Below are 24372 nucleotides of genomic sequence, written 5' to 3' on the forward strand. Positions count from 1 at the left end.
AAGGATTAGCAAAAAGGGAAAATGTCCTTTAGAGAAGGCTCTGATGAGAGTCAACTGCACTGATCCAGCTGTGGCTAGCAAAAATGACTCCAGAATCACCTCCATCACTTTTCACAAGCCGTTTTTTTCTGTCTGCTTTTTCTGGTTTCAGTGGTTCCTCTCCTGTCTGAGACCTCTTTAAAAGACTTAGAGTACTTAGAGTACTATTGTCAACTAACTACGCAATCAGGGAATCCCTACTCTCTAGATGCTGATAAAAATGTGAACGTAGGAGGCAGGAGGAAATGAGCTGCCAGAAGCTGGGTGGTGACATCTCCCGTTTTTGCCTTCCTGGAGGAGGTAAGACAGTTTTGTTCTTTGCTTTAGGACAAGTTGTCAGGCCTGGTGTTTGCCCTAGAAAGAAATAAAATGGAAAAGGAGAAAATTAAACGTAGTCCATGGAACGAGTATCATAGAATCACACAATGATAGAATGGTTTGGGTTGGAAGGGACCTTAAGGACCATCTAATTCCAACCCCCCTGCCATGGGCAGGGACACCTCCCACCAGACCAGGTACCCCTTGCTGGAATCACATGAAGTCAGCCACTAAGGGTTTGTGCTTCTGTGTCCCTTAAAAGCTGTTAAATAGGATGCAAAGGGACACTGGTCTGTAGTCACCTTTTCACAAGTATTCAGTAACTCCATGGGCTCCCATATTTTGATGCTTCACCTTTTGGGAATGATTTTCGCCCACTTATCTAAATATCTAATTTTTCATAGAAAACCAGTCAGTTAATGCATGAATTTCTAGAGGACTGAGCTCTTGAGCTTGGTTTTTCAATATACTTGTGCCTTACGAGAGACGTAGCTAATATCTGCGTGGGTGGCATGTCACCGCAAGGAACTGAACCTAACACCATACTTAAACCACAAAGCCATCACAATATTTGTCCCAGTTAGTGAACTGAAATAGTAGCAACTGGCTGAGGAGATAGAGTTTTTGAACTATTTATGCAGTGAATGTTTGCTGGCTTATTTAAAATACTGCTTTTCAATTAACTGTGCTCATTGAGAACAAATGACTCACTTGTCCAAAATTGCCTTGATAATCAGCTTCACCCAGGGAGCAGTGGGGTCCAGGCACACTTCTCTGCCGTCTTTCAGAGTAGCTCTGCAAACAGAGAAAAAAGGAAGGGGAAAGGTCTATTTAGTGAATTCCAAGGCAATTTCTCTTTCCTCTTGTAACATCAGAGTTTTCTAGATATACACTGACATGATCTTCTTTAAACCATATCATTTGAGGCTGTAATCTAATCTATAGATTAATCTAACCTAACTGGTTCTTATCATCTCACATCTCCTTATTTGAATGCATCAAATTATTTCATGGACGCACTGTTTTCAAAATTGCTTCTTTTTTCACATTGCCCCATTTGTATTTATGATGTTGTTTAACTGAGGACCTGAATCTTTCCATCTTGGTTTAGAAACTGAACTGGATAGTCCATAGGAATTTTGTCACAGAAATTTCTGGAATTGTGACTAAATTACATGACTTCTGTGCTAATGGTGTTTTTTTCATTGACTTCAGTAGAGGTACGATCATATTTTTGCCCTAGCCATTAAAATTTATATTTTGATAATTTGCTCAATACAGCTCAATGGCTTTAATTCTCTTTTCTTATGCTGGTGAAATTCTGAGGTTTAGAAATGTATTTGTTTGTTTGATGGCTGCAGGTTTAAGTTAAAATACTGCAAGGAGTGTTTATGAAGCAGAGATTTGCAGAACTAAGATGCAACAGATGACACACAGTAGAACATTCGTAGGAGCATCACGCATTGCTCTCTTGGATTCTGAGTAGCCACGCCTGCTGGCTTGTTACATCTTTCAGATAACCCTTACATCACCCTTAATGTAAAATCTGTTTCCTTCTTGTTAAGTAACAGGGAGGATTTTGCATAAACACTTACATGACTTCGACATTCTTGCAGTGAGGCCCGCTGGGGGTGAGGTTCACGTTCTGGATAAATTTGGGGTGGATGAATTTGGAGTGGGTCTCTATGCACTGGCACCGGAGTTCAATCCCTGAACGGGCCAGGGCCATACCTGTAAGACAAGAAGAAAAAAAGAGGTATTGTATGGACTGTTTCACTATTTATGCAGGAAACGCAACATATTCTTTTTGCTTAGAGTATTAGAAATAATTCTTCTCTTTAGGAGCCTGAGGACTTGAAAAATTTGCTTTCACCTGTTCTTTTAAGCTGCTTAAGCCTTTAGCTATCCAAAAACTGCTGTTACAGCAACCAGTGGTATAAGGAAATGGAAAATAATAATGACTGAGCCCCGGCAGTTCTAACACTGGGCTTTTATTTGGCTTATCTCTGCACCTGGCCACATCAGATTATACGTGGAATTACACCTTGTATCTGAGAACATGATCTAGCTCTACAGAGTTATTCGCTGCATTTTTAAGACGCAAAATACCTCCCTTACCAGCATTCACACTAGCAATTACTTATGAGAATGTTGGGAAGGATTTCTTTACCTTCGGTTCCGATCACTGAGATCAGGAGAAGAGCCATGCCAGCAGCCACAACCTTGCCCGTCATGATGAGAGAGTTTCTTCCTGGTGTCACCGGCGTCTGGTCGTGCAGTGAGGTGAGGAGAGCTCCTATAGCCCTGAGGGTGGCCAATGTCTGTACTCTGGTACCTGCCCTGGTTATATACTGCCCTGGCCCCCCCGCATCCTCCAGTGTCATGCATGGGTCATACCCATGGAAACTCCTGAACCTGTAAGATTCTGTTGTAGAATGAGTCACGGTGGCACGGGTAAACCCCCTTCCCTCAATGACCACAAATTGCGTTTCATCAACAGAAAATTCTTTGCTAATTAAAACAAGATAAAACATAGAATATGTACAAAATAGCCCTTTACTTAGCTTTCTGTAATCAGTATATTTTGTGTAATACTCATTTTCTTGTGATTGTTTTCTTCTGTACCTGCATACTTTTGCTGTTACTATTGTGTTACTTGTTGTGACTTTCCCTTCTAGAGGAGGACATTTGATCTCTGACTTTGCACCTATGTTTCTATAGGCTTTGTGTATTATGTTTTAAATACTGTCATTATTTGAAGAAATGATGGAACCAGAAACTACTGTTTTTTAGAAATGCTGGGTACTAGAACTGGATTTTAACTCCTACTGATACGCAATTGCATTTAAAAAAAATATTTTCTGAGATTACTTATGGTACTTTTGAATACCTTAATACCTAGCATCACTGAAATAAGCAACAAAATACAGAATGACTTTGGAGTGCTACTGAGAATGTTGAATTTTGAATTTAGGCAGAGGAAAATTCCAAAAGCTGCTGTGGGATTCTGGTTCTGGCATTAATTGAGGTATTTTTGTAAATTCTAATTTGGTTCTGCAAAGAAAAGAGTTCTCCTATTATGATAAAACTAAAGAAAAACTGGTAATGAGATCGAGGATCTCATATCAACTGGTAATGATAAGAGGATTATTCAGATAAAGTCAGATATGTACAACCATTTTTATTAACAATAGAAAATGACACTTAAATACAAGCATGAGATTTTTGTTGTTTAAAGGATTAAGAAATCTTTTTATTGTTTTTCTGTCAGTTAATAGAGACAATCCAAAGAACAAAACATAGGACCAAATATGAATGAATATGCTTCTTGTTCTCTGACTCATCATGAAGGACACAGATTTAAGTATGCCAGGTTTAATTCCACTTAATATTACCATAAGTATCAGTGTCTGTAGTTGTAGAAAGCTATATAAATAGAGGATGGATTCTGATTAATAGCTAAATAAGATGTGTAGACATGGAATTAAGCACCTGTTTTTCCCGTAAGCTTTTATCTTGCAGTGAACGTAGCTGGACCAGGTAATGTGAGCATCTAAGCACTTAATAACAGCCTTTCTTTGTGAAACCAGAAGTCTGCCTGATGAGTATCCTCTCTTCAACTGTGGCTATCAGCAGATGTCTGGGAACACATAAGAAAAGGTCAGGTGTGTTTGAGACTTATCCCTTTTACTGTCCCATGTTGTTTCTGGTTTCATTTGATGCCTCCTGCTACTTTTATGGAAAAACAGGTGTTTGGAATTGATCCTTATTGCTCGTTTCCATCTTGTTCTTAATTCTATAGACCTCTATCACATCTCCTCCAGATGATTTCGATACAAATTGTCCTGTTGGGTTGCTTATTCCCATATCTGGACTTTTTCACCCCCCAACACACTATTTCCATGAGCAGCAAACAGTCTACAGAAATGTAAACTCAGGTATCAATGGAAATTCTTCTGGCCTATACACAGGGAGAACATGGAAGTAAGAATGACATTGCCTGTGGCGTGCAGACCTTGTCCAAAGAAACCCAAGAAACTATTCTTTGTCTTAATTTCATTAAAGTTTTTCATTAACTCAGAGATAAATTTATTGCTTCTGTACTGCATATGGAATGAGAGTGATATCCTTTGTGCTCTTTGTGTAAAGCTGACTGCCTGTTATGTTTTAAGGAAACAGCATTTCTGCTTTCTTGATTTAGATAGACAATTTGTGGCTATTGTACCTCATTACTAGTCAAACACAAGGAAAGGGCTTAGATGCCTTACATCTGATGCAATGACTACAGGGCAACAAGTTTGATATGAAGCAATGAGAGCAACTGAGCAGAGAGTTCTGGAGCCTGTGTTTTGATTTGCAGTTTAAAAATCAGAGACAGAAAAGCAAGAAGTAGTGAGTAGAGACTCACCCTTCAAAAACCCACAACCAACAAATGTAAAATTTCTTTTGTGGTTACAGAGAGAAGTCAGAAAAGATGAACCATAAATGAAAACATCACATGTTTTATCGTAAACTTCCATGATTTGGGTGAAAGAGAGGAGTTGCTGTTTCAATTGCTTTACAACCTTCTATTCTGTGAGATGGGAGGCAGGTAATGACATGAACTAAAAGCTACTGAATTTTCAAAGCATACGGTCTCTGACTAAAAATAAAACTTCTCAAGCCTTAAATATGACTATCATAAACAACATATGGCAGCCTCCAGCTGCAGAACCGTTTTCGTTATCATAAGTTTTATTATTTATTGGTGATAAGGTTTCTGAGAAATGATGGACTTGTCAGCAATATGACACCCCTGAATGCTGGTTAGAGACTAATCTAACATCCTGCATCTGACTTTTGACATTGATGTGTGGTACAGAAGTCCCTGCTCAAGTCACATAGCAAACTGGCACATGTTAGAGTATTTTTAATCAATTTGTAGGTGCTACTGCAGGCCTAGAATTAGCTAATTCTGCTAGTGGAGGCTTTCTCATCAGTTTTGCTATGACACAGCAAAAGGCAGGAAAGCACTTGAGTGAAAAAAATGGAGTTTCTCAGATTTTTTTCTGTGTGCTTCTCCCCAGCTTACCCCGACTGGTGAGTGACCTGGAACTTTACATTTCCTTATGCTCCTGTGAGCAACGGGGGATTTTTTTCCCCCTGGGGTTCCTGCAGCACTGCTTTGACTTCATCTCCCCCAGTGATTCCTCACCAGTGTCTTTACAAATCCTGCCTCTAGGTCTGAAATTTTAGATCCAAACATTTAAAAGATCATTTAGAAACAGCTGAATAGTGGAGTCAGTGAATGTGATAACTTCTGTTCTTCCTTAAAAGAATATTAGGTTCAGCAAGAAAACGTAGCCCTGCTTGGGCTGTAGATTTCCTTCAGGGAAATTCTTCCCTGTGTTTTCGTGTATTTCTGTGACCCTGTATGCAAAACCAATGCATACTTTTGATCCGCAAAGGGAAAATGTCTCTTCTTCTTTGCATCTTTGTCTGGCAGTCCGCATCTTTTGTGTCACCTGTAGTTTCTTTGGGCTGTAAGACAGTCTCTGCTGTGAACTTTACCTGGGGCAACTTGACTGACTTGAGAGGGGCAAAACGGAGAATTTACTTATAGTTACCTATACCATAGGGATGTATTTTCCCCTTACCCATGTCTTAATTTGGTAGTGACAAAAATAAACAAACAACATGAAGAAGATCTTAAGTTTTCCAGCTGTCCCACTGAATGATTTTCATATGAAAAATGTGAACTAAAGGCAATCAAGAGATACATGTTTAGTACCTATCTTCCCGATAAGCTTCAGCAGTGTCTGGATCAGCCCTCTGCCAAAATATTCTTTCTCTTTTGTTTAGGTAATATGCGATTCTGAAAGATTAACACATTTGGATGAGTCCTCCTCAGAAAAGGCTTACTGAAATTTGTGTGGCTGTCTGTGCCCCTCTTCCTGAAGCTGCTTATGCTTGATATTTAAGACCATTAACACAAAGAGAAATCACATTCATTTGTTTCTAGAAGCACTGGGCATGGAGTGAAGTGCATTTCCTAAATCAGTCTTCATCTGGGCATGTGTCACAAAGGTCACTGTGCGAGTGATTTAACAAATGAGCATCAATGCATGAAGTTGCACTAAGCATTGAGAACAGGTATGAGAGCCCAAGCTCTGCTGTCCCACAGCACCACTTCCTCACCACCCAGGAGGCGACCATCCCTGTTCCTGGATTTTCCGCACAGTCTGGTGATTCTTGCTGCAGAGAAGTACAGTTGCAACACCTATGTTGGTGAATGGTTTTTTCCACATATGCTGATGATGAAAGCTTTACTTTGATGGCACGAGAAGAGCTTTCGAGTTTTGTCGCAAGAGAACCTGGCACGTGGATCTCCTTGCAGTACAAGCAAGTGCTCTAGCAATAGATACCTATCTAACGCATCTAAACCCATCACTGTCACTTCTTGCTCTGCAAATAAAAATCATCTTCTTCGCTCTGTCTCTTCCTCTCCTGAAGTTTCTGCTAGCTGGCTTAGTTCCCCTTTTTGCTCATCTTACTAGCTCTTCTGGATCCTAGTCCAATGCATTTTTTACTCCACCCTTGCAGCTTGGCTTCAAAAATTCATTGGTGACAATGTCGAGCATTACTTCAGCAAAGTCCCTGAGCCTCAGTCAGAGCTTTTATTGTTGACTCAGAACTTTATTCACAGTTTTCAGTAGTCCAAAGGAATCCAAAATTGCAGTCCTTCCTTTCTGTGCCCTATGACCTATTCACAATACAATCAAAAGCCATTAAAGTGTCAGTTTTGATGGAAAATATTTGTCTTTGTATATTCCTGGGGCTTCCCCGTGTATGTAGTAACTGCATAGGAAATGAAGTCATCTCCAGAAAGGGAAGTAGTATTGAAAATAAAAAAAAAAAAGTAAAAAATAAAAAAATGGATAGGATGCTGCCTGAAGAGTGATCAAGGTATTCATGCTACTCACAACTATTTTTTCAAAACAAAAGTGATCGCCGTGCTTTAGTTACATTACTAAAAAATAAACATTTCTGTAGCATTACTCAGGGGCTTTCCAGAATTTCAGTCAGTATCATCATATGTTGTCTTTCCTATTAAATAAATACCTTTTTCATTAAACGTCTTAACTGAAAACCAATCACAATACATGAACCAAAGTGTTTTTCAAACAAATATTTTAATGAGTGTGTCAAAGCCAAAACTTCCAGGCTAAGCAGAAGCAGTAGTTAAGAGTAAAGAAAGAGATCACAAAATATGTGTACCACTTGCTCTTGTTCTCACACAAATTCACTCACTTCCTGGCCTCCCCTTTGAAAGTTTCTATCACCTGTGCTATTGGCAAAACTAGGTATCTGCTTTCTAGGCAGCCCAGATCTACCTGAGGGAGGAGAATGAAATGATGGTAGTTTTCCTGAAGTTATTTTCAAGCCTACTGCCAGTTAAAATTGCAAAGCAAAGCAGAATCAACAACCTCGTCCTAACTGGGTATTGCAATTCTAACCATCTGCCTACTGGTGTAAATCAGGAATAAGTGAAAATCAACGGAGTCACGCTTCTGCATCAGATCAGACTACAAAAAGAACAAGGTCCTGAGCTCAGATGCAGTGGGATGATGTGAAGCGTGACAGCTACCAGGAGACAGAAGAGGGTGCGTTGGCCTCACATTCCTGTGTGAATCACCATGGCATTTTTTCTTTCCAAAGTTTCAGCTGCATGGAGGAAAAATCAGTTTGAACAAGAGAGACAGAGCTTACGTATATTCTTCCTGCCTGCACCAGAGTGAGGGGTGAAGACAGAGGAATGTGGAGAGGAAGGGAACTGCAGTCTGCATTTTATCCATGAGGGCCCATCACCACTGCATGGGAAGCTAGCCGGCTCCTCGTGGGACTGATCTTCATTAAGCAGACTGTATGTATACATCATGTGAAACCAAGACAGAGTTTTTAGCTCCTTAAACTATTCACCTTTAGCACTGGAGCTGAGGGAAAATGCTCCTGACCAGGAGCCAAACTGGAGGCTAAATTGGAACAAAAGGCATCCTAAGAAAAATGCTCCTGGTGCAGCCCTGCTGGTAGGACACTGCAGAAACCTTAGCTGACTCCAGGCAGGTAACTTCTGAGGAATAGATTCTGCTGGTTTATTTACAGGTTCTGCTTAAATATTTGCCTTACTGGGTGCGTGGCATCCGTTTAGGCAGATTAACAATTTGTATTTGTTCTGCTCTACGGTATGTTGATTTTCAATATTTGCTGTGGAAGAGGCTGGTTCCCCCTATTAATATTTAAAAATAAGGATTTGCACTTCAGTTGCACTTGGGTATTCCAATGGCTTCTGCAGTTGTTACAGATACTGGGCAGGAGTCAGGAAAGTCAGCAGAGATGGGAACAGACCCTGACTGCTGTCTCTTCCCCCCTAGCCCTGCTCTTCCAGAAAAAAGAGCAAAGGCATTTGCTTTTTTAGATTACTAAGACAGTGTTGGAAGGTTATGTTTTTCAGGGGAACCAAACTCATTTTTCTTGCCACTGGCTTTGCTTCTTCTTTTCTTCATTGTATGTCATAATTTTATTCCTATATCAAATTGATTATTCTGACTTCTTGGCAACTCCTGCTGTAGAGAGATTCTTCTAACTCCCACGGATCCTGTAACACTGATCAAAAGTCAACACTTTTACTGCCTATTGCCTCAATATCAACAATGGGTGAGTAACAGTAGAGTATTCCTAATGGCAGACCAAAGATGTGAAACAAGATAGAAACAATACATTCAGCAGCAGGTTGAACGAATGCTTTAGTTAGGACCTGTTTTACCTTCTCCCACTGCTCACAGACATGTAATAGCACACCAGAACTCCTGTGAAGGCAGGAGTTTGTGAATTTGCACCTTGATTTTTGCACAAGTAGCTCCTTAGTTTTTTAAAAGCCCAGTGATACGAAGACAGAATTTGTGGGTTTTAAGCCCTGTAGTTTGCCTGCTTTTGGAAAAGTAACTGTTTGCATGTAAAACACCTCAGATTTTGTGGAGCTGACATTAAAAAGACCATTGTTCAGCAGTATAAATATATGTCTAACCACCCTGGATTAGTTATGCTCTGAATCATGTCTCCTCACATCCTATGATTCTTGTTCGTTTGCAATTCACCCTGGTGCTCTGGGGAAAGTGATGAAGCTATTCTTTAACTCTTCAAAATAAAATGACAATTGAAAGTAGTCATTTTGTAATCTGATCAAAACACCTCCAACGCAGATCACTTTTAACCCAAGGCAGATCCTACCTCTGTATGACTGGTAAAGTATGACTGTGGATCTGGTGTTTTCCAGACCACCACCAACCAAGATCTGACTTAGCCTGTATGGTCATGGTTACAATTGCCAGTGGTTTTATGCCTTTTTCATTTACTAAATTGCATCTTGAGCTTCTGAAAGCCCACCTCTCCCACTGCCAGTCTCCCTCTGCCCTCTCTTTCATACTGTTCTTCAGTGTTTGTTCTTCTGGGCTTGGATGTGCAGCTGTGCACAGGAATCCACAGAGCAATAGTGCTTCACCGCTGAAGTAGCAGCCAAGTGCCAAGAACTTCCTTGTGATATGCAGAAATCAGGGCATCCTCTGGGTAGGAAAAGACCTACAACAATGTCAAGCCCAACCTTTAGCTGCAACAGTATAAGCAAACAGCCCTTCCCAAAGGATGGCTACAGCTGTTCTTGCTGACAGAATCCAGCTTCCAACCATGGCTGTTAATGAACAAGTTCTTTGAATAAGTCTTCTTTGCCTATTTGTTTTAGGGAAAATATTTGTCACTGGAATTCAATGCAAGATGTAAAATTTTCTCTTGTGTACCATCATTTCTCTTACTTCCATCCCAGACCTAATTTAGTGTCATATAAATTAATGTAACAAGAACACAAGAATCTACCCACTTGCAATTTAGCTTAAACTGTGTGTTGACACACAGTCTGTGTGCCAGACCTGAACCAGGAAAAATGTCTGAATCTTAAATGTGGATCAAGGACGTAAATATGCAGCCAGGGCTATGATTTGGTCAGCACTTTCCTTGAGGTCTGCTAATACCTGTTCATTAAGTCCTACCTGTTGAGATATCCAGTCCCAGTACAGTTAACCAGGAGACAATTATGAGTGCAAGGCATGCACTAGAAGTAGTCACTGCGGAAGGTTTTACCACCCACACAAAACCCTACGCCTTCCCCATTCTTCTGAAGTGCAATAATCGCTGGAGAGTCTGGATCCTGTTAAGAGTCATTGTAAGTTTGATTCCAGCATCTCATTTATCATTTCATTTCCCAAGCAGTATGCATGACTGCACGCTGGCTGACAGTCTTTATAAGGTTCATCCTGCTAATCACATGTATTCTTCAGAAAACATTTCCCTGGATTCTGAAAATCTCCATGATTTCTGCAATTTTGGCAGACAAAACCTCCTTGGATAAAATGATGATCTCAGGCAGTTTCTCACAGACTGTCAGAGGGTAAATGACAAATGCGGGAGATCTTAGGGCCCCGTCTTCCTGGCTAGCCTTCACATTTGCATCTACTTTTTGGCTTTGGTGAGGTTTTAAAGGTTCTCTCTCAGATACACGAGAACAATCTCATGTATTCTGGTTTTACTGTTCTGGTCAAGGCATTTGGCTGAAATCTGTTACACTGAAACCACTATAAATTTGCCAGTTTTTAAGGACTTCAGGCACTTTGAGACAAATTTTTCTCCTTCACGCTTCGGCTTAGTGCATCCTTTCATAAAATCTTTCTGATGATCCAAAAGTAGCTCTGACTTTGCCATTACCCAGGAGGTCTGGCAGAGCTAACCTTCTGGACTTCAAGGTATAGAAATTGAAAGGAATAAAAACAACCTGATTATTTTGATGTGGTAACAGAGGGATAGTGTCATTTCCCGGTCCTGCAAGGAACACCATTACAAACGATCCAGTCAAGTTTTGCCAGAACCTGACTCCATGACTCAGTTTCACCTGTAACGAGGGGTGATTCATTGCTGCTGGCAAAGCAGTTAAGTGACAACAGTTACTTCTGCAACGTATGACATTGGAAGCTGGAACCTTATGTGTGAAATCTTATGTTACAAGATTGGGATGTTACAGCACATCAGCATGGCTGCTCTAACACTCCTGCTACTTACTGCACGCAGGTGTTATTGGTACTTGTGGGTTGACCACAAGTTTGGTATTGACCTCAGGTGGTGAGTGTTTGAAAAGTGGCAGCACCCTTCATGAGCACTGAAGGCCTAGCAAATTAATACAGATGACATAAAATAAATAAATAAATAAATAAATCAGGTTGTAGCATCTCAAAGAATGATAACCTCACACTGTATTCAACACCCTTTGGCTGTCCAGCTGAAATAAGCTCATACTTACTACCATGGTGTTAATTTGGAGCCAGCTTTGGAGAAAGCTTTAATTTACACTTCTGGAGCTGCAAACATCCCATAACCACACTGCACCTCTCAGCTCTACTGCTGCAATTTCAAACACTTTTCTCCGTGAAACGAGAGGCACTTTGGCAACTATCACAGATGATAAAACTGTCCAGTTCAATGTATCAGGAGCAGCAAGGGGGGCTCAAATGCTTTGTCTCATTTTCTACAGTTAGTTCTTACAAAAAATTCTCTGTAATTAATGGTTTGCAAGCATTTCTTCTGCTCTTTAGTAAGGGAGATGTAACAACTTAGTTGTATTTTTGACCAGGAAAGGTTACTGAACTACAGTTTCCTTCCAGCTACTGTTGCAAAATGAGCAGGATGTGCATTTGTTGACTTGAACGTCACTTTTCATGGAAATTTTTGAAGAACACTATAGAAGTGTGTGAAAGGGGATAGCAACAGATTACACTTCCACTCGCAGCCCTCGTTATTAAATTAATTAATAAGGCTTAAACTTCAAGGTATAGAATTGGAAAGGAAGGAAAAAAATGACTTCAGGAGTACATTTGTGCTGCCTCATCCAAATTTTTAGGTTTTTATGCCCAGTTTAATATAGGGCTCAATTTATCATCGAGCGTTGAAGCACACTGTACTGAAAGGTCCACTCAAAATGGAAAAGCTGATATATTTTGTTGCCCTGGCATAAATACTTCAGCCATGATAGATAAGAAGAAGTCCAAAGCTTTGTGCCATGGTAGTTCTTGTTTTTCGAATCAGTGCTTTGGGACACTGCTCAGTGTTTTTCTTCCTAAAGAACTTCCAAAATAAAAATTGTGTCATCCCTTAAAATCAACATAGTGCATTCTGAAAGGAATGCTTGTTGTCCCATATCAGCCAGTACGTGTCCTACTCTTTTCACAATCCACTCTGAAAGGAAATGCCAAACATTATTGCAGTCATTCACCAAAAGAAATTCCAGATGAAAAGCATTTATCTGTTGCAGAAAGAATAAGAGCAAGTAAGGTTTTCATATTGATTTTTGAGTATGTGTCTGAGAATGTGATTTGATGCCAGTACAAAGTGTGAGCAGGGTGGCACAAGTTAAGACAACTAATGCATTGCTTGCCTTCTGAAAACAATCAAAATTATACTTTATCGTTCAAGCAGAACATTAAGGCAAGTCATATCATACAATGATGAGTTCCTCCCACTCCTTTATTATCCTCTCCTTATTTCTTCTCTGAATCAAAGATATTTCCCAATAATCCACACCTACACTACTGTTTTATTATGTTTTGGACAGAATAATCCAGAAAGGAACAGTATTTCTCATTAACATTCAGTCAAATTAGGGTTTCCATGAAGGACTTCTGTAACTTATTTTGAGATCTGGAAATAAAAAGGGTTGAGATTTCCGAGGTGCTCATTATTATAGAGAGGTTTGTGTTTTGTTTTGCTTTTTTTTTTTTTCTCTCCCTGCTGTAGTGCAGTGCTGGTCATTTTATCTTTAGGGTGATTCCTATTTTTTGATGGAGTACCATTTTATCTTGTGGCTCGATGACAGTGGCAGTGGAATAACCAAGAAGGCAGTCCAAGAACTGTGCTGCAGCAGCGTGAACAAGAGATCAGGGCTGAGGAAGGCATAGGAATATCATCTTTTGGCATCCCCAAAGTTGTATGCCTCAAACTACATCTTAAGTGGCAGTAACATGGTCTAGAAAATTACTTACTGTAATCCATGGTATGAGACATCACGCATGCTGCACAGGCAGGCAGATAACATCTGAAGGATTAGCAACAATTGCTCTAAAGCCTCAAAGAACTGAGGTGCCATCAAGTAAGTGGTAAGACAGCAGAATTATAAGACATCATGACATTTTTATTGCAGCAGGAAAGCTACATTTATTGAGCCGTATACATTAACATGTAGATCACCTCATTTCTTGGCAAGTTCAGTCACGTTAACTTTTCCTGCTAGCAGCCATGGGCATGAATTAAGCAAGTGTTGGGCATCTCTACAACTATGCTTGATCCCTTCACCCTGACAGAAACCAACGAGGACATCAGGCACACAGCACTGCTCAGGAAGCAGTCAGATCACACTGTTATTACTTCTTCTTTACAAAGACTATCACAACTATCGCATTACAGCCGGAGCACTGGGCCGCATGTGGCTGCTGTAGGAGAAAAAGAAAACAAGCAGGCTGGAGGCAGAAGACCAGTTGCTTAAGGCAAGCAACAGGTGCCTCACATCCTTCAGATCGTGAATATGTCTCCCAGTGATGTTTATCTGCAAAAGGCAGAGCAGCAAAATTGCATTTTGGCAGTTTTGCTGGGTCCTGTCCTCAAGCAGACGTGCCAGCCATGGCTTGTTTCAAAGTGAATCATTCCTTGTGGGGACATCCACCGGCCATTGTCATGTCATTTTACTTCGAGAGAGGAACTTTGTAATGCCTTCCAGCAAGACAATAAAGCTATACCACATCCTGTTGCAATCTTTGTGTTACATGGTGTCATCCTGGCCATCCTGTGTAGGAAGTCACTTCTGCACTAATGGCACGCAAACAAGGACGCCATCATTTTGAAACAGCAGTGGTGGTCCCTCCTCTAGGACAGCAGGGCAGCTTCCTGCCTAGGAGCTGTAATCAGTATTTTAACATTTCTGATCGTTGAGAGTGCTTTTCTTCTGAGAACACAGCATTTTGCCACCTTTCTACCTAAGGTCCCGGTGTGTTTCCTAAGCAAGTTCAGAATAATTTTCTGTCCCTGTAAGAGGTTGCATTAGATCCTCTCTTTCAGCATAAACCCACAGGTCAGGAACAGCAGAGAGGGGACATGTGCATGGTTTCTGACAGCACTTGTGCTCTTACCAGATGCCATCTGAGAGCGTTTAGTGCAGGGCTTACCGCAGGTTGCAAAACTCCAGCACCTGACCACAAGCATCCCATTTTCCTAGCTCTTGAGGAGTATCAAGAACAGCATCCCCTTACCCACAGCAGGGCTTTTGCACACCACCACAGCAAGGCTGAATAGTGCTGGCAGTGACTCAGCATGCTCTGCATGCTGCCCGCTTGCAGCGCCACAGTTCTTCCAAGTCCACGGAGCTTTCCACACCCTTCAGCACTCTTGCACAATCAGCTGCTAAAGGCTATGGTCCTAAGCATCAACCAAGAAGCCAGAACCACAACTCCCAGACCAGAACCTGAAGCTCCCGTTCCAGCATCAGTGTTTGACTGGAGAAATTGTCTGAAATTCCCTCCAAAAACCCAAAAGGGCTTTGTGAAAAGAGAATGTGTATTTTCTGTCTAGTCCATATCTAGTATGGGTTAGCATTCTACAGGCAAGGTATATTTGATATTTGAAGTCATACACTTGAATCTGCTTGTGGATACTTAGATAAATGACCTAATTACAACATCTGCTCTGTGTTTATAATTGCTGCTGAGGTTGCTGGATATCTGTAACAGTAGTAATCAAGACAATTTAAGTACCTTGCTTAAGGAGTGCCCATGTAAGAACATGGGCCTATTAAAAATTATCAGGTTAAGGCAAGTCCCTCATGAAATAAAAATGTTAAGAGCCGCCCAGGACAAGAAGAGCACTTCAATTACATTTATTGCATTTACATGATGTGAAACATTGATCAAGTCAGAAGAAAGACAATCATGTGCTTGAAGCGCTAACCTGGAACTCGGGAGATTTCAGTCCACCTCTTGGCTTCACTGGAGAGTTTTGAGACTCTGGAATTATCAGTCAGGGTAGGATCTGCAAAGATGCAACTGTCATCCTCTAAGGTGATTCCAGAGCAAATTAATTACATTTGAAGATTTAGGCTTTATTTCTTTGTGCCTGACTTCCCCACTGTAAGATTACCTAGCTGCATAGCTAGAAGCTGCCTGTCTCCCAGGACATGAATTACCACATGAGTTACCACAGTTCTTTTCCAGAGGTTCAGAAAAAGAAACACTCTAAGGCTTACATCCTGAAGAAATGTTAGTTTAAAGGCCATAAGAATTCAACAATTAATGTATTTATTTTAGGGAAACGTGTGCACCTTTACAAAATGGGAAGAGGGGATTGCTGTAGGTTACGTGATTAAACGAATGATTAACAAAATTCTTAGACATAACAGGTACAGACTTCAGACAAGGCAAGTAAATCTAGGTTTTCTTTTTGCAGGCATAGGATTTGTGAGTTATCAAGTAGGATTTAAGACATGGATCTGGAAGACCTTTGGAAAAAAACACCCTCATTCTATCTGTTGTGCTTGAAAATAGGCAGCTTAACAGTATGAGCATAACTTTAACACTTCAGGCACTTGAACATTTTCAGATTGAAGCTGAATATGGAATTTAGTAATGCAAAAGCTTGCTTTCTTGCTTTCTACAATCTATCTACCTTACAACCCTCTAGGAAGGATTCCAGCAATACCTTTCACCCTCACTGCATTTCATAAACTAACACAAAAAATAGTATTTATGTTGGATTATGGTTTTGCTCCACACCTTAGAGCAAGGAAATTTAGCTACAGCTGACACCCTGTTTTTCAATGCAAGCTGTTTTGTTTTCACAGTAATGGCAGTGATAAACACTAGTTGGAAGTTGAATTTCCTTCTAAAAACTGAATCAGGTCAAATGTAGGATTTTGATGACTTACTTCTCTTTTGCATTAGTTGACCTGATACTTAATTGGAGATTACAAGGGTCTTATTCATCCCACTGAAGTCACTGGGATGGTTTTCCTTCTGCAGTATTCACTTGTGAAATCTAAGATTTTTTCCCTTTGTCTCACATGCCTTAACAATATCATTTAAGTTAAAAATACAAGAAGGATTTTGGGCCAGTATGTGACTTGGTGCACATTTCAAACGTATAAACATTAAAGGTATTTATGACTACCCTGTAGTCGTGCATAAGTCCTACCACCACTGCCATTTCTGCAGCATCAAATTCCTTTTAAATACACGCAACCCGGCGGTCCTTTTGAACTTTTTATTGTTCTCTCTGAGAGCGTGTAAGATAAGCAAACATAACAGGGGTACAGCTGTGAAAGGAGCATTATATTCCACTGTAATCTTTTACTTCAAAAAGCCTGAGATCATGCTTTACAGAAGTAAACCTCGTTAAAGAGATGTTTTAGGATGGTATTGACTGAAGGAAATTATTAGTAACACTGGAGATAAACAGAATCCACTTGAGTGCTTCTTTATATAAACATAGATTACAAAGTAAAGAGTCTTCCCGGTTATTATTTGAAAACCATTATATAAATATCTTCCTTTTCCAGTTAATCTCTAGTGTGAAACAGCAACCAGACGCTAGCATCAGGAATTAGGGCTCAAATGTAGTAAAGCAAGTCAACAACACATTGATATGAGGCCCCAAGGGCCAGCTGCTCCCCAGGGAACAGGGAGCCAAGTACAAGAACCCAGCAGGCAGGGCAGGAGCCTCACTGCCCAGAGCCCATCCCACCACAACTGAACGAGGTGAGCCAGGCAGGCCCAGAGATCACAGCCAGGCTCAACCCAGAGTCAAGATCATGGCAGTACAGCAAGTCCAAGGTCAAAGGGGAAAGCCAGTTCACAGTACAGGGGAGCAGAACAACACAGTCCTTGACCATACAGGTCCACAGATGACGCTGAACAAGACACCTACTTCCAACACAGCTCAGAAAAAAGCTAAAGCACCAAAACCCGAGCTTAAATGAGCTTCAGGGCCCCTGGGCATGGGGGTGTGTATGGAGGAGGCTGCAGATGAGGCCAGTCAAGGCTATTAGGGCCAATTAAAATCACAGAATCATTAAGGTTGGAATAGACCTCTAAGATCACTGGCACTCTCAGAGCCCCCAAGAGCAGGCAATCCATGGTGCAATGAGATCACTAATGCTAGAAAAGCTGTTTTGGCCTGCTAGTCATTGTTAGAGGGCTTTAATGAGGTTCTTGAAGGACTCAGCTGGAAATACTGAAGGGACAAATCTTCTGCAGGAACAAAAAGCTGTAATAATCCACAGCATTTCTTCCTTCAGCTGTAGAGTAGGAAATTTCAAGTTTCAGCTTTAGAAGGGACCTCTGTGCTTTTCCTGAAGGCTTGCTTTCTTCCCCTATCTAATAAACAGAAATAAAATTCAAACTAAATCATTTCTGAAAAGCAAGGGAAAAATACAGAGGCTTTTCTTCCAGTACTGGCACACCGGTAAAGACTTCTCAGAATCTCTTTGCCTCCCATCTTCAAACAGCAGCCAAGCTGTGGATACATTGCTTTATTTGAATTGTATCCAGTACACACCTCCCAGTGTAAACAGTCCTTTACTCTGTGAGAACACCTGCCCAGTGCCAGATATTGAAGGGATTTTTAATCACAAGTGCTTTCTATGGGCTTGATCTTGTGTCCTTTGTCACCAGTGGCAAAACTTCCTAGCGTTGTTTCATGGTCCAGTTGTTGGCTGCGGTTTCCTTTGGTTTTGCTGAAAACTCAGAAGTGCCACTAGTCATGAGATGTTAGACTGAATTTATTCACATTGCCCAATGAGAGGTGTTACCTAGAGGCAGCTTGTTAGCACTAGTAACCATTGCTCACTTCTTTTTTTTCTAGGTCAGTGGCTTTTACTGTTGCAGCAGGAAAGAAAAAATGCTGAAGCACGTGCCCCAAGACATGATGCAGAAAGAGATGAAGAATTTTCCCCCACATTTGGTAAGGTATTTATTTTTGAGCAAGACACAGCAGTACACTAGCAGGATATTTTGATAACACCAAAAGTGTCATCAATTAAATAAATGTGAAAAAGGTAAAATGCCTGAAATATGATCCCACTTCCCCTGAAGATTTTCAACCATATGTTTAAAAGCTTTGTGACCTATTTTAAGGGTCTGCCCCAGTACAAGGACTAAATTGGTTTCTTTAGGATAGCTTTGAACCAACGTAGAGAATGATCTGATATTCATGTGATTTTCACAACGTGACAAAGAGGTGCTCACGTTCTATTTTATGAGGAATATCATTTATGATACAATATTGAAAGCAATAAGCAGTGACAAGTTACTGCACGCATAGACAAACCACCCAGGAAATAGCAAGCTGTTGAGAGTTCCTTTTTCACACAGGTGCTCCATTGTATTGTAAAGCCTGTTCTGGAGTTTGTGCTTGCTGTGGTTTTGCTGTGTCAGTTTCAGGCACATCCACCTGGTCCTGGAAGTTCGGATTATCCTTATGGGTCATAACCCCTAAGAAGCTTACGTTTACTAGAGGGACATGTCACACATCAGCCTCAGTGACAAGTGTATGATTGGGAGGATGTCACCACATCTAAGCCTCTAGCAGGTGATTCCATGCTGGCAAACCTCCCAAGGACTGCAGCACACCACTAGCTCAATCATTTCGTGCTCATAGAGCCAGCAGGCAAGAGCTCAGTGCTATATACAGTACTGGGACCTATCTTGTTCAATATCTTTATTGATGACCTAGATGAGGGGATTGAGTGTATCCTCAGTAAGTTTGCAGATGACACCAAGTTGGGAGGTAGTGTCAATATGCCTGAGAGTAGGGTGGCCCTTCAGAGGGATCTGGATAGGCTGGACTGCTGGACTGAAGTTTAACAAGGCCAAGTGCCAGGTCCTGCACTTTGGCCACAATAAGCCTATGCAGTGCTATAGGCTTGGGGCAGATTGGCTAGAGGACTGTGAAAAGGAAAGGAACCTGGGAATGTTGATCAATGTTTGGCTGAACATGATCCGGCAGTGTGCTCAGGTGGCCAAAAAGGCCAATTGCATCCTGGCTTGTATCAGGAGTAGTGTAGCCAGCAGGAGCAGGGAGGTGATCGTCCCCATTTACTTGGCTCTGGTGAGGCCACACCTCGAGTACTGTGTTCAGTTTTGGGCCCCTCACTACAAGAAGGACATCGAGACCCTGGAGTGTGCCCAGAGTTGGGCAACAAAACTGGTGAGGGGTCTGGAGCACAAGTGTTATGTGGAGCATCTGAAGGAGCTGGGATTATTTAGTCTGGAGAAGGGGAGGCTCAGGGGAGACCTTATTGCACTCTACAACTTCCTGAAGGGAGGTTGTGATGAGAAAGGGGTTGGCCTCTTCTCAGATAACTAATGATAGGACTCAAGGAAATGGCCACAAGTTGTGCCAAGGGAGGTTTAGATATCAGGAAAAACTCTTTCTCTCAAAGAGTGGTCAGGCACTGGAATAGCCTGCCCAGGGAGGTGGTGGAGTCACCATCCCTCGCTGTGTTCAAAAAGCACCAGGACAAGATGCTACAAGATATGATTTAGTAGCTTAGTGGGTAGTATTGGTGATAGAACAGTTGGACTAGATGATCCTGCAGGTCCTCTCCAACCTCGTGCTTCTATACAACTGCAGCATCTGATGGGAAGATGTTTAGCCTCTTAGCAGTCTAGCCACTCATTCATCTGAAAGCTCAAAGAAAGGATATTTACCTATTCACAACAATGACAGAAGCAGCTTCGTGCATTTCTGACAGAAAAGCCTACAATGAACATTTCTTCAGGCTTCAACATTTTTACTCCAGATTATTTGCTTTAGTAGTACTTGGCCTTGCTAGGAATATTTGGATTTCTCTTTGCAAGTGCTTCATAGACTGTAGTATCATTTAGTTTTGTACATGACCATTTGTTTATTTATTTTTGCCACTGAACCACGGTGGAGCTTGTAAATGAAGGTGAACATCTCATGGCCTTCCTCTGCTATGATTTCTTGCCCATGAAGATCTCCTGATGTCCTTGACTATGACCTCCTATCCACATCAGCTCCCCCAGCCTCAAACTCAACACAGGTACCCCTTTGGTAGGAAAGTGCTAAGTATGGGTCCTCAAGTGCAGCCAGCTGGTTACTGGCATGCTGGGGAGAGCTTATGACCATCCAAGTCTGTCCCCTCCTGCCCTTTTCTCTGTCCCAGTCAGCACAGTAAAATGCAGCACAAAGAGTAATTATAGCACTCCTTGAAGCAACCTCATTAGGAAATCAATTTTATCCCCCACAGATATTTTAGCCAGGAGCACAAAACACCCTGCTCCCAGCAACCCACTCTAGAAGTTTTGCCTCCCACCGTTTCTTTGATCGAATAAATACAAGGTAAGCAATTCCTAGCCCTGTCGTAGTGAGTGCAGCCCCTTACACAGCAGGAGAAACGCGGGTAGCCCTTTCCGTCCTTCCTTTACCCTCCCTGTGGGACAGGCAGGCGCACAGTTCCACCTTGAGGCCAAGTCGGACACAGCAGCCTTTTGTCACCGACGTTCAGAGCTTGCCCTTACCGGTAAGGAGCAGACCAACACCAAGCCCAAAATCTTAGTCCAACCATGCACTTTTCTAGCACGTTGAGTTCATTCCACCTAGCTATTATTTGTGTGCAAGATTTTGCTCTTGCCCTGAAAGCTGTGGCTGTTGTGACTGTAGTTGTTCCCCACCATTATCCCCAGCTGTCATCACATTACTGTTATTAGATCTGATCCTATATCCTCAAAAGGCCACTAATGCAAGACTTAATTGATACATGCTGTAAAGTACTTACAGCATGCAACTTAGCTTCTTGAAATGGAAGTTTTCGTTTTCCTTATGGACTTCAGGTCAATGAGCACATGCCCCCAAGTAGAGCTGTGGAACTCAGACCAGCTCTTCGATAAGAAAAGAGACTTCTGCATCCTGCCTTCTGTTTCTAATATTTTATTCTTCTGTATCAGCCCTTTCTCTTCTCCTTTACTGAGGAATATGTGGTGGACACTGCTTTCCTCTGGGAAAATATCAGAAAAAGTACCCATATCACCTGGTCCTCTGCCTGCCCACCCACTAATTTATGCTGACACCCGAGGAAGTCCCAGTCCACAGCTTTCCCAGACAAAAGCTTTGTTAACCCTTTGTCCATGTTCTAGGTTTAGCCCCCAATTCACTGACTCATCTTCATTCCTTTATTTATTTTTAATTATTTGCCTCATCCAGGTAAATGACTTAAACATCTGTAATTTCCCATACTCACAGAAGACTTAGCTTTCAAAATGGGCTTCTAGCTACCATTTTCAAATCTGGTTAAACCAAGACAGGTTTAAGTGAGGGGTCTGGCATCTGGGGTTGTATCTACACATTTCATATACCAAACTTCCTATTCCTTTCATCTTTTCTGTATTTGATGTTTCTTTAAATTTTGAAAGCTACTTTTGGAAAGGTCTAATAGCCTCATTAACAGTTTAATTACACAGGCTTTTAAAAGATCTTCCCAACACAAACAACTTATTTTCCCCTGAACTACAAAGAGCCACTAGAGCATTCTCAGCAGTGCCTTTTACTCTGATACACAGATGCTGACAGGCCTGACAACCCCTCAACCAGCAAGAGAGCAATTTTATTGCAGCTTTGCCAAGTGAAATACAAGCTTCTGTCAAGAATAACTCAATCAGCCAAGTAGCATCCTCGGGGCCGCACCACCTGGTGGTGTTTTCACTCCACTGCATCTTTATTAACCAATGGTTACAGGACAGGTGTTACTCAAAAGCTCATAGGTGTTTCCCTGTGTTATTTTGTTGACAGAAATTAGATAAGATGGTTAGTATTAGTACTTACATTGGAATGGCATTTCTGTTTCTTTAGAGACCAGCACGAAGGCTCAAATATATATCAGGAGCTTTCATCATCTGAAGAGTGAATAAAATGAAGAAATAAGAAACAAGCCCAATGTAGGAAAGTAGTTAGCATATCACATTATTTTTGTTAATATATAGCACTTAGATTAATCTTTTGAATTCAATACCATTTTCTGAGTTAATATATCTAAAGAAGACTTGCAATAAAATATCTTTCTCAAAAAGAACTTGAATGAAAGCAGAAAAAAATCAGAAAGCAGAATGGTAAACAACCTAAGTAAGAACTGACAGGAACTTTGAATTTCACAAGAACCTCTGACAAAAGTGTCTTTTTTTTTTCCCCTATCTGGCTGCTACATTACACTTGTATTCATTTTACAAGAGAAACTTCAAGTTCAAACATTTTAAATCCAAATATATGTTTGCATGGATACTGTATTCAGACCAAGAAAATATATCCCTTCTGAACATGCTTTTACAGCAAATGATCAAAATTACTATTATACAGTAATGCAGAGCCCCATCAGCTTATATAAGTATTGCAGATATGTGCACAATGACCACAGATTTAAGCTCCAGGGTACAAAGAAATTGTAATTCCTTGATTTGAGTGTCTTAGCTCAGCCACTTTTAACTACATTTGATGCTATGCTTGTATTTTGTGATAAGAAGGCAAAAAGCACAGGCAGAGTAAAGTCCTTTACATGAATACACCACAGATGTTATGTCCCAGTCACCCTGGAAGATGGAGCAGAGCAAGAGCAATGACTCCTGCAAATCCCAGGTGCACATTTTGCTGTAGAAACCACAAGAGGCCAGTGCAAGCTCACCCTATGGGGCTGCAGGTTGCCTGCAGCACAAGCCCAGCTAACGGTATCAGACACCCTGCCCCACTACTTCCCTGACACTGATTTGGGCTCACTACACCTCTTGGTCACCTCAGCTGCAAAGCAAGTCCCCTTGTACCTTAGCATAACAAGCCAGGCAGAACCACAGATTGTAGCCATGTTGAACCATGCATCCAGTTACCAGACAAGATTACAGTGATGATGCAAGTCTGAAAAATCCACACAGGTCAAAATCAGGTCATGTAGCAATTGCTCACTTAAGTCTATAACAGCATCAAAGGAGTTTAGTTTGCATATCACAGTCAATAGAATCCACAGCTAAATACAAACATTACTATGACCAAGACAGAGACAAACCCTCCTATAACATAGCTCAGCAAAAAAAAGAACAAAGGCTCCTCAATTTGATCTTAAATAGAGTCTTGGATCAATGGTTAGGGATCAGGGGTGGGGAGATCCCAGGTGAGGCAGATCAGGGTCATTAAGGCCAATTGTTGCTGTTGGACCCCTAATACTGAACGAGATCATACTTTTCATTTTGCAGTGTGGAGTTATGCATGTGTTTGCTGTGCAGAGTCCATCATGTTGGCAAAAGGTATATTCTGAACCAGGCAGGGCCTTGCCCATTGCTGTGGAGTGGACAAAGCAGAAGGATCCAGCCCCAGAAGAATATCACCACTAATGACATTTCAGGTAACAAAGGCAGCTGTCTGTGAACAGCACAGCACTCTCCCTTTTCAAAGATACTGTTGTTATTTAAGTGCGAATTGATGATGTCCTATGCCAAGACAGTGATACCAGGCTGAACGTTTGGGTGACTATTGTAGAAAGGACCAGTGGTCTGGGAGTCCTCAATTTCAGGGTATTTTAGTAGATATTCCTTCATTTCTCACAAAGGTCTCTGAAATTCTGACATTTATTGCTGTAAAGCAAAGGCGTAAAAACTTAGTGCCAGCTCCTACAGCACTGCCAGGCTGATTGCAAGAGAAGCACACAGGGACCCAAGAGGACCTGTGCAGCTACGGGGTGCTCTGTAAGCATTCTGCTTCCCACTTACATGCCTCCAGTAATGCTGGACACTTGCCGCTCAGATGCGGTTTCCGTTTCTTCAATATCTTTTGCATAAAATTTCACGCCTGAAATTGCTTCCATTCCTGCACCTGTTTGAACCTGTGCTTTCTGCACAAAGC

General features: G+C 41.3%; 1 protein-coding gene across 1 annotated transcript; it reads right to left on the reverse strand.

Annotated features, from left to right (window-relative positions):
* Positions 1–1064: 1064 nt before the first annotated feature.
* Positions 1065–2591, reverse strand: LOC311208798 (interleukin-8-like; the record flags this gene model as incomplete). Its single annotated transcript, XM_084285755.1, has 3 exons — positions 1065–1152; positions 1953–2088; positions 2528–2591. The coding sequence occupies 3 exons, from the start codon at positions 2589–2591 to the stop codon at positions 1065–1067; spliced, it is 288 nt and encodes a 95-aa protein (XP_084141881.1).
* Positions 2592–24372: the final 21781 nt, after the last annotated feature.

The sequence above is a fragment of the Netta rufina genome (assembly GCF_964035555.1).
Source record: "Netta rufina genome assembly, chromosome: 4".
Taxonomy (NCBI): Eukaryota; Metazoa; Chordata; class Aves; order Anseriformes; family Anatidae; genus Netta; species Netta rufina.